We start from the raw sequence: 10,432 nt of genomic DNA, 5'->3' as shown, positions 1-10,432 counted from the left end.
TCATCATTATAGCTATAGTTTGTGATGATGATTTTTTTTAAATGGGAATAACCTTTCTGCTACATGTTTATTTGAAAAGACAACTTTACGTAAATAATGTTAGGTTTTCCTTTAAAATGTGCCAAACCCAAATAGACAGTGTTATTTTTCATCTGTATTTGGGTTTTAATTTTGTTTGCTGGCCAATGTTTAGGCCATATTTTCAACTCTACACATCACAATATGATTGAGTAGTTATCACAGAATGGTTACTCACTGCTTGGATAGTTAGGTGAGGCTAAGATGGAACCCAGCATTCATTTCTCCTCAATCTAGCTTGACCATTAAAAACAGCCAAAATACATTACTTGTCATTGTTTGTTTCTGAAGTGGTTTAACACACAGTTTCCCCACAGCAACACTTATAACACACGTTAGCATTGTTAATGATGATAAACCAGCTCCAGTAGCTGAATAACATCAGGGGATGTTACTAAAAAAATACCCATTTGTTTTCTTCATTGGCCTTGTTACTGTAATGCAAATGAATGACATTCATTAATTCGTGCTTCATCCTCAGCTGAATATATTATTTATTCATTTTTAATAAATTTTATTTTTTAATTTTTATTTTTTATCTTTGAATTGCCCTAATTAGCCTGAATATACATAAATCTTTTTTGTACATATAAACTTTTATGCAGACTGGCAAGAAAAGGCCATATGTTGGCCTGTATAAGGAAGATGTGTTGTGTTTTATAAGACAGTAAACACATAATGAGGACAGGATTTGTGCCAGTAAGAGTTCAAATCTACATTTTTTTATCCTTAATAAAATAGCTATAAATAAATGTGCAGGTCTACTTGTGGTTCCCAGAGTTTCCAAAAGTAGAATGGGAGGCAGAGCCTTTAGCTATCAAGCTCCTCTCCTGTGGAACCAACTCCCAGTCTGGGTTCAGGAGGCACACGCTCTGTATTTTTAAGGCTATACTTATAACCCTCCTTTTTGACAAAGCTTATAGTTAGGGCTGGTTCAGGTAACCCTGAACCATCCCTTACTTACACTGCTATAGGCCTAGACTGCCTGAGGACTCTCCATCAGTGCACTGAGCTCCCCTACCCTATCCTAACCCTGCCCTCCCCTCCCCCACACATATATTTCACCATTGAATGTCACTAACTTTGTGCTCTCTCTCCCCCATAGTTTGTGCTCTTTCCCTCTCTCTGTCCTCTCTCTCTCTGTACCTTCTGTAGATGTCCCTGGTCCTGGAGCTGTATATTGCTGATGTGCAGTTACTGGGCCCACCAACCTGCAGTGTCTATTTGTTGTTTATTGTTGCTGCTCTTTTCTCTCTCCTCTACCCACTCACCCCAACCAGTCGAGGCAGTGGCTGTCCAAACTGAGCCTGGTTCTGCTGGAGGTTTCGTCCGTTAAAGGGAGTTTTTCCTCTCCACTGTCACCAAGTGCTTGCTCATGAGGGATTTGTTGGGTTTTTTTGAAGTGCCTTAAGATGATTGAATTGTGATTTGGCGCTATACAAATAAAAATGAATTGAATTGAATTGTTAAGTTGAAACTTAGACATTCTCTGTATGTTATTCTTGTATTCGCATAGGGTTCACATTATTGCCTTTTATTGTTATTTTGTCTGACAGTTGCATCATCATCCTCACCATAATTACCTAAAAGCATCATCACCATCATCATCATGAGCTCCAACAGTACAGAGTCCTGGATTATAAGCAATACTTCATTTCCCATCCTGCTTGCAATACCCAGTCCCACTAACAGAAGTGGCATGGAAGCATACCTTCAAAGACTGGCTCATTTAGATGAGGGGCTCTATAATGACTTCTATGGCCTCTGGATTACACTGATGGTCATAAACTCTCTCATATTCCTGGTAGGCAATTTTAACCTTTTTCTGCTCTTGTAAATACCCATCAGCTTTTGCAGCCCATATTTTCTTTGCTAGTCTGTACAAAGTCTAATTTTACTCTTATTTCATATCTCCCTCTCTTTTCCAGGTGGGCATGGTACTCAACATAGTTGCACTTTATGTTTTCTGTTTCCGCACCAAGCAGACGACCACTTCAGTGATCTACACCATCAACCTGGCAGTAACAGACCTCTTGGTGAATCTCTCTCTGCCAACTCGCATACTCCTCTACTACAGTGGCGGAGCTTGTCTCACCTGTTCCTACCTGCACATCTTCAGCTATTTTGTCAACATGTACTGCAGCATCTTGTTTCTGACATGCATATGCGTTGACCGTTACCTTGCCATTGTGCAGGTGAGTTTTGGAAACAGAACTTTTGGAAGCCTACTCCAAAACAAGGAATCTAAAACAAATTATTTTCTTATGTCCTTGCAGGTTGAAGAATCCCGTCGTTGGAGGAACTTGAGTGTGGCCAAATGTGTGTGTGTCTCTGTCTGGCTGCTTGCCATTGTGGTCACGTACTCCTTTCTTTCTATTGCTTTCCAGCATACAGGCTGCTGCCTGTCAAAACTCCTCTTTCTTACCATAACTGAGTTCTTTCTGCCCCTCATCATCATTGTGATCTTTACCTTGAGGATTATGTGGGCCCTTGCTGACCGTCATCTGATGCAGCAGAGCAGGTATAAATACTGTTAAACACACAATGACAGAAGAAAGAGCACAAAATCCCATGGCTTTTCAGATGTTATTTAATTATCTTAAAATTCAGGAATCACAGGGTTATGTATCCAGCCTTTGGATTAAAAAAATATTCCATACAAAGTAAAAGACAAAGTTAAAAGATTGGGAAACAGATGAATCACTTTTGCCATTCTGAAAGCACTGGGGTCCATATAGATGACGGGATGTATCAGTGCTGGTTGTAACTGTTTTCTCAGGAAGAGGAGAAGGAGGGCTGTCCAACTGCTGACCACAGTACTGATCATCTTCACTGTGTGCTTCACACCCTTCCACATCAGACAGGTGAATGAGGGACAGGTGTGACACATGCAATGTCATGTTTTTCTAGCCCTTTAACCCTCAAGTGTTTGCAAACTATATGTTTACTATGTACTTTTTTGGGTTAAATTTAGGGATTCTATTAATGCGATCACTGTGTTGTATTTTGTGTGACAGGTGGTGGTGTATTTCTACCCTGATATGCCTCATCATGTGATTGTCTACCATTTAACTGTCACTCTCAGCAGTTTAAATAGCTGTATGGATCCTGTCGTCTATTGCTTTGTTACAAATAATTTTAAGGTTTGATTTGACTCCATCCCTTACTATTTTTTCACATTATTTCATCCATCCATCCTGACATCCTTCCTCACTACCACCTGTCCATCTATTATCCATCCATCACTCTATATATTTGTCTATCCACTCCTTGTTTTTGCATTTATTTACACATGGATTAACTGAATAATTTACTGTCCTTTACTCCCCTAGGCAACTATGAGGCATCTCCTCCATCGTGCAGAGCTTGAACACACCAGCGGTGACATCATCAGCATGCAGCACAGCTCCAAGGCCTCAGGAGGGACAACCAATGCCATCACTAATAATGTAATCATGATGACCAAGATTCCTTCTTCACTGCAGAGAGACAATCTGGGGAAGAACCACACAGTGTAAACACCCTTTCACATGGGATGAAGAGAACTAAAAGTTACAGAGCTGTCACAGTTGCCTGGGGAGGTGTGGCTGATATTTTTGGGCTCTGCAACATGCTGACCGGTGATAACAGCATCACAGTGCAATGGCATAATGCTAAGACCTCAGGACTGCCAGCCAGCACTGCCATTAAAAGTTTAATATTGAGCACCAACCAATTTCTAAAAAGTAAGATACTGCAACACAGCTGGTTCAGCAATCTAAAAACTTTTAACTACTTGAATAATTACAAACTCTGACAAGAGACAAATTTAGTCTGCAAGTTAACATTATCATCATGCCAAGGACTTTTCGTATTAGTTTGGACCTGTGACTTTTCAACCATGAGACAATCTCCCTAACTACTAGGCCACATCAGTGCCAAATTCAAACCTAAAGTGTATTGGAGCAATTACTTGTAATAAAGCTGATGATTACAGTTTCCATTTTGGGATACGTAACAATAGTCTAGCTTCACCATCATTATATAAACATTTCTTTCACACTGTTGAGTAATCCTCAAATAATGAATGACTGAGAATGAACTGCCATTTCCAAAGGGTCAATGATATCTGTGACTGTTATGCAGTAAATTGTAACAATGGCCACAACAGAAGTGGCATTAACAAAAGAATATACTTGTGATGAGCACTAATACCTGCTTGAATTCACTACATCCTTTTCATTGAAAGGGAACAGCAGGAAATTAGATCTTAAACAAGACAGTTTTATGTCCCATATTAAAGGATAGTTACATATTTTAGTTTTGTTTTTTCCATGGGTGGGTGATAATGTCACTACAACAAAATATTGTGGAATGATAACTTCTGTGCAGTAACGTTACCCTCCCTTTTGAGGACATTACAGGACGGGACAACACAACCGCAGTGTTAATGTTTTGACCCGGGCTAAAATAGTATTTTATTATAACAAAGTTGGACATAATGTGCCATTACATAAACACTTAGTCACATTTGTTTAACAACAATCATTAGTACCTCTGCTTCAAAAGGAAATGAACGTTATATTACATGTATATTAGAGAAATTTGGATGAAATATAAAGAGGTGTGTCACCAACTAAACTACTTCGCTTTGCTGTGTGTGTTGATCTGGTCATTTTTCTTGTATCAAGTTGAAGGCATCAGGAACATGTATATTGCATTACAGTCAGACCCCTCAGTCTACCTTTCAGCGTTCATTAAGTTTATAAATCAAGTCTTAAAATTTCATATCTGAAGAAAAGGATTTGGAAATGTAACAACTAAATATGTTAAATGTGAAATTATTGAAATATATTATATATTGAAATATAATACTGTAGAGAGATTGGTGCGCAGGTGTGGGTGTACACAGTTTACACCCAAGCTCATGAGCCATTGGGTTGGGCCATGTATGGTGCTGGACAGACTGACCGAGGTGACATATCGGGTGAAGTTGGTAGGGCGCAATCGGGCTGTCGTCCTTTATAGAGACAGATTGGTACCCTACCAGCCTCTAGCACCCCAAGCGGAAGGGACTGATGAGCAACCAGATTCTCTTCCCCTAGAGGGGGAACCTCGGAGGTCAAGGAGGCAGCAACGGCGGTTGCCCTCACATCTTCAGAACTTTGTGGTGGACTAAGGGCTCTGGGGACAGTTAGCCCTCTTAGAGGGGGGCTATGTAGTGTGCACAAGGGATGAGGTTACTCAGCATCCCTTGCAGCACTGCCAGTTACTCTAAATAGTTAATCCTTAGTGTTCAGTTGGCCTGTTATGTGTGTCAGTTCTCATATCTGTTAACTGCCTTTAGGTGTCTCCCATGTAATCAATGTGAGGCGAACGTTTTCTTGTCTGCACCATCATGTTTCTTGGGTCATGTAGTCAGTGCTGCTGGAGTGGCCACTGACCCTGCGAAAGTAGCAGCGGTGAGAAACTGGCCTGTTCCCAAGAGCATTGAAGAGCTGCGTAGCTTCCTGGGACTGGCCTCCAACTATCGGTGGTTCAATCAGGGATTTGCCACCATCGCAAGTCCCCTGCACCAACTGACACAGAAAAGCCAGGTATTTCGGTGGGACGAGGTTTGTGTGGCTGCCTTCAAGAGACTGCGGACTGCTTTGATTGATGCTCCAGTGTTAGCTTACCCAGACTCGCAGCTGCCTTTCATCCTAGACATGGACGCAAGCAATGTAGGCGTGGGAGCAGTGCTGTCTCAGGAGGGGGGAGAGAGAGAACAGGTGATTGCCTACTTCAGCCGATCCCTCAGCTGCCCAGAGAGGAACTAATGCGTCATGCGTCGAGAATTGCTAGCTGTGGTTCTAGGGATTCTGCACTTTCATCCATACCTGTATGGCCACAGGTTCACGCTGAGGAAAGACCATGCCTCGCTCACCTGGCTCCTGAGCTTCCGGGAGCCAGAGGGGCAGCTGGCTCGGTGGATAGAGATGCTACAGGGCTATGACTTTGACATCAACCATCGAGCTGGGCGGGTTCACACCAATGCTGCCACCACTGTCAGATGGCTGAAAATCGGGCTGCTCTGTCACTGTGGTGGGAGTTCTGCAGACAGCCAACCCAGAGGATGATGCAGAGGCCCTGGAACCCCAGCAGCTCCAGCAGCAGCAGCAGGATGGCCCTGTCCTGCAGCACATTCACAGCTGGCTCACATCAGGCCAGTTGCCAGAATGGGCACAGATACCAAGGCCTACCATTCCCAGTGGTCTATTTTGCTCCAGAGGGACGGATTGCTGTGCCATCGCTGGGATGCCCTGAGAGGCCACCGCCACATTCTGCAGCTACTGGTTCCCCGGGGGCTCAGACCAAAGGTCCTGCAGGCAGTCCATGGGTCGGCTGGAGCTGAGCACTTTGGGATCGCCAAGACCCTACACAGGTTGAGAGCTCGATACTACTGCCCAGGATGCCATCAGGATGTGCAGATGTTTGTACATCGGTGTGATTCCTGCACGGCACAGAAAGGCCCAAGTCATCAGTCACATTCCCCTCTTCAGCAGTACCAAGTGGGAGCCCCCATGGAGTGGGTGGGGATGGATGTCCTGGGCCCTTTTCCTACAACTGATGCTGGGAATCACTACATCCTGTTAGCGATGGACTATTTTACCAAGTGGCCAGAGGCATATGCGGTACCGGATCAGAGCGCAGTGACCTCAGCAGAACGGTTGGTGAAAGAGATGTTCTGCATGTTTGGGGCTCCAGAAGAATTGCATAGTGACCAGGGGCGAAATTTCGAGGCTCGGGTGTTTCATGAGGTGGGAATCAAGAAGACTCGTACCACTCCACTTCATCCTAGTAACGGGCTGGTTGAGCTATTCACGCTATTTTGAGCTAGCGACAAAGAGACTGTGACATTCACCTCCTCATGGTCCTGTAGGCATACCAGACTGCTGTGCAGGAGTCCACTCACTGTACCACTGCCTGCCTCATGTTCGGGAGAGAGCTCCGCACCCTAGTGGAACTGATGTCTGGTTCCCCACCCCAGCCGGAGATGAAGGGGGGGGGGCTGGTATGGACTATTTGCAAAACCTCCGGGACCGCCTTTGGGAGGTCCATGAACTGGCACGCCACTGCTTAACAGATGCTGGGGTCTGCCAGAAGTGGGTCTACGATACACGGTGGAGAGGGGAGCCTCTGGAGATTGGTGCGCAGGTGTGGGTGTACACAGTTTACACCCAAGCTCATGAGCCATTGGGTTGGGCCATGTATGGTGCTGGACAGACTGACCGAGGTGACATATCGGGTGAAGTTGGTAGGGCGCAATCGGGCTGTCGTCCTTTATAGAGACAGATTGGTACCCTACCAGCCTCTAGCACCCCAAGCGGAAGGGACTGATGAGCAACCAGATTCTCTTCCCCTAGAGGGGGAACCTCGGAGGTCAAGGAGGCAGCAACGGCGGTTGCCCTCACATCTTCAGAACTTTGTGGTGGACTAAGGGCTCTGGGGACAGTTAGCCCTCTTAGAGGGGGGCTATGTAGTGTGCACAAGGGATGAGGCTACCCAGCATCCCCTTGCAGCACTGCCAGTTACTGTAAATAGTTAATCCTTTGTGTTCAGTTAGCCTGTTATGTGTGTTAGTTCTCATATCTGTTAACTGCCCTAGGTGTTGTGGAATGCAGATGCACCCATTGGGACTTCACATAAGATAAAGGAAGTAAATGGCCTTGGTTTGCTCAAGCAACCCCCACCCAGAACAACTCCATATAAGGTAATCATAAATTCCTTTTGGTGGGGCGCTGCCCAACAGTTTAAACATTGTATAGTTTCCATCTATTGTTTAGATCTCTCTGCCTGCATGTGGGAGTGGATCTCCGGAGACGTCTCTGTATTTTTACAATAAACCGGTGTGTCGATTCCTAACTTCCATTCCGTCCTCTTTCATCTCTCCATTAATGAACTCACAAGGTCACAAGGTCTGACTTTTCAACAATTTGGAGGTTCGTCCAGTCTTGGAGGGGAAAATTGGACTGAAAAACCGTCAAAGGTCACATTGACAGTTTCTGAGGCGCCAAACAAAAGGTAAGGCAGAAACCTATTATATTAAATTCTGCTGAAATGAATACCACTAAAATTGATACTGTCGATGTGTATTTCGGATTGGTTACAAATTGTGACGGATTGAAAGTTATAAATCGGAAGTAAAGTATATACAAAGAAAATACAATAAAAGAGAAAATAAAATCCGTGCGTGTTCGATTGGCGGAGTATTTAACTCTCGGATTGTGGTGGATCCCACCAGTTCTCGATGGGGGATTGGGTGAACTGGGTTGAAAGCCCCGGGGAGCTGGGGAGACCCCGAAACAGGAATTAATAAAAGTCCTGAGCCATGTACGATCGGCAGGCCACAGTTGAATAATTCCTCAGCCGTGTACGATCGGGAGGGAAACTGTGAATGCGTCTGGGCCGTGTTCGATCGGCAGACGCAGTGTGAGTGTAATTCCTCAGCCATGTTCGATTGGGAGGAAAAGTGTGAGTGTATATCTCAGCCATGTCCGATTGGGAGATATTTGTATGAATGTGAGATTGTGACTGGCAAGTAATATTGCATTATTCAATGTAGTTATTGTTATTAGACAAAGGGTCTAAAGTGTGTCGAACCGTATGAATATTATGTGACTTGTGGGGGAATAAAATGTATAAATTGTTATAAGGTGTATAATATCTGTTATAACATAGGAATATAGATGCAAGTATGATATTAAATATCAACTGAGTGAGGAGGTAAGTATGAACAGGAAGTGTCTCTGAGGGGACCTTGATTCAGACTGAGCAGAGAACCAGGAAGTAGAGGTGAAGTGATTCAGAGGCTGCTCCTCCCATTATTTGGCTCCCTCTAGTGGCGCCGAGTAGAATTACAGGAGAAGCTGCTGACACCCGCAGGAGGTGGGAGGTACTGCAACAGGAATTGGAAAATTGCTCCATTTGGTGGAGGGAATACCGAATTACAACTAAATATAAACAAATAAGGAAAAGATAAAAATGGACGGAGAATTTGATCGCGAGATGAATGATGACAGATGGGGCCCACCAGAAAAATGGCTCAATCTGGGGATTCAAGTTGAATCTATTTTAAAGGCAGGAAGACTGACATGTAGGGAAAAGGATCCCCAGGCAGCTCATAAAGGATAAAGGTAAGACACCAATGGATCATACTGCCCTCATCCCATGGCTATGGGCGAAGGCAGAGCAGCACAGGAGCTGTGCCGAGGAGGCTAAGAAGGATGGGGACAAGGCCTCTACTTTTAACCGGAGCAAACTGAGACAGAGAGCAACAGAAGAGGAAACTGAAGCACACCGATGGACCAATCTAGCCCTCTGGTGGCAGTGGAAATACAAGTGAAGCAGTCACCAACGCCTTATTCTGCGAGTAGGCCGACTGCACCCCCTCCAGCAGGACTATATCCGGTGATGGACATCTCCAAGGGAGAATTACAGGTGTCAGATATGTCTCCTGTGCCCAGAACCTCCTCCCCGGATCACCGGAATGGGGACTGCAGACGAGGGGAAGAGCCCCCTCATGACAAGAAGCCGGCCTATGACAGCGTATAGGAGAGTCACCCATTCCAGGATCGGGTCAGACGTGAACAGTCCTCCAGACAACCTACACTGCAGCTACAGGTCTACAAGCTACAAGCCTGCACGAAGGGAGAGAGATAGAGGCGAGCGAGAAGTGCTGTTAAGGTTCACACCACAGGAGGGTTCTCGACCCCCTGGGTCTATACTATTATGGGCGGAAGGAAAATGGAGACCTGAGGAGGAACCTCTGGATACAGATGAACATGACACGCTGTCTTGGTCTCCTGATTCAGTGGTGTGGGAGAGACATTTGGTGCATCACCTCAAATGTGTCCAGCAGCAGATGTTGAAGGAAGGAGAGCAAAATCAGGAGCTCCAGACTCAGCTGCTGAAGCTCCAGTTGGCAGAAGGCAAGGCAGAAAGTCAATGCCGAAAAGAACAAAAATAAAAAAGAGGAGGCCAAGAAGGTTATGTGGCAGTGGGGCGTGGATGCTCCGGATACTCCCGAACTGTTCCCAATACCTCCTTGGGAGCCGCAACATTACTTTCCAGGAAATAGGGGAGGATACAGGGGAGCTCCGAGGGGGGGCCGTGGGTGGAGAGGATGCAGTGGTCGTGGGGGCCCACTTAGTAGGGACTCAGCCCTATGTTTCCTCTGCAACGGAAACGATCATTGGAATAAGGACTGCCCATACAGGGGCTGTATGGCTCGGGGCCGAGATCAAGGGCGGCAGGGAGTGCAACCGCAACGTGGTAGGGGTGGCCCACCACCAGCTCACAATATGCCTGTGATGGATTGGGGTCCTCCATCCAG

The 10,432-nt window shown here is 45.3% G+C and overlaps 1 protein-coding gene across 1 annotated transcript; it reads left to right on the top strand.

The window, feature by feature from the left end:
- The first annotated feature begins 1,681 nt into the window (after nucleotides 1–1,681).
- Nucleotides 1,682–3,784, top strand: LOC113136218 (G-protein coupled receptor 20-like). Its single transcript, XM_026316833.1, has 6 exons — nucleotides 1,682–1,882; nucleotides 2,007–2,273; nucleotides 2,355–2,599; nucleotides 2,858–2,942; nucleotides 3,096–3,221; nucleotides 3,411–3,784. Exons 1-6 carry the CDS (start codon nucleotides 1,688–1,690, stop codon nucleotides 3,594–3,596), a joined length of 1,104 nt encoding a protein of 367 aa, XP_026172618.1. The 5' UTR covers nucleotides 1,682–1,687; the 3' UTR covers nucleotides 3,597–3,784.
- The last annotated feature ends 6,648 nt before the right edge of the window (nucleotides 3,785–10,432 follow it).

Source organism: Mastacembelus armatus, chromosome 16 (genome assembly GCF_900324485.2).
Source record: "Mastacembelus armatus chromosome 16, fMasArm1.2, whole genome shotgun sequence".
Taxonomy (NCBI): domain Eukaryota; kingdom Metazoa; phylum Chordata; class Actinopteri; order Synbranchiformes; family Mastacembelidae; genus Mastacembelus; species Mastacembelus armatus.
This window is presented reverse-complemented; position numbering and strand designations above follow the sequence as displayed.

Bases quoted from the DNA above. Each gene is read 5' to 3' on its own strand.
- LOC113136218 (XM_026316833.1), top strand. From the start codon at position 1,688: ATGAGCTCCAACAGTACAGAGTCCTGGATTATAAGCAATACTTCATTT. The intron at 2,274-2,354 runs GTGAGTTTTGGA...ATGTCCTTGCAG, and splicing joins GTTACCTTGCCATTGTGCAG to GTTGAAGAATCCCGTCGTTG. The intron at 3,222-3,410 runs GTTTGATTTGAC...TTACTCCCCTAG, and splicing joins TTGTTACAAATAATTTTAAG to GCAACTATGAGGCATCTCCT.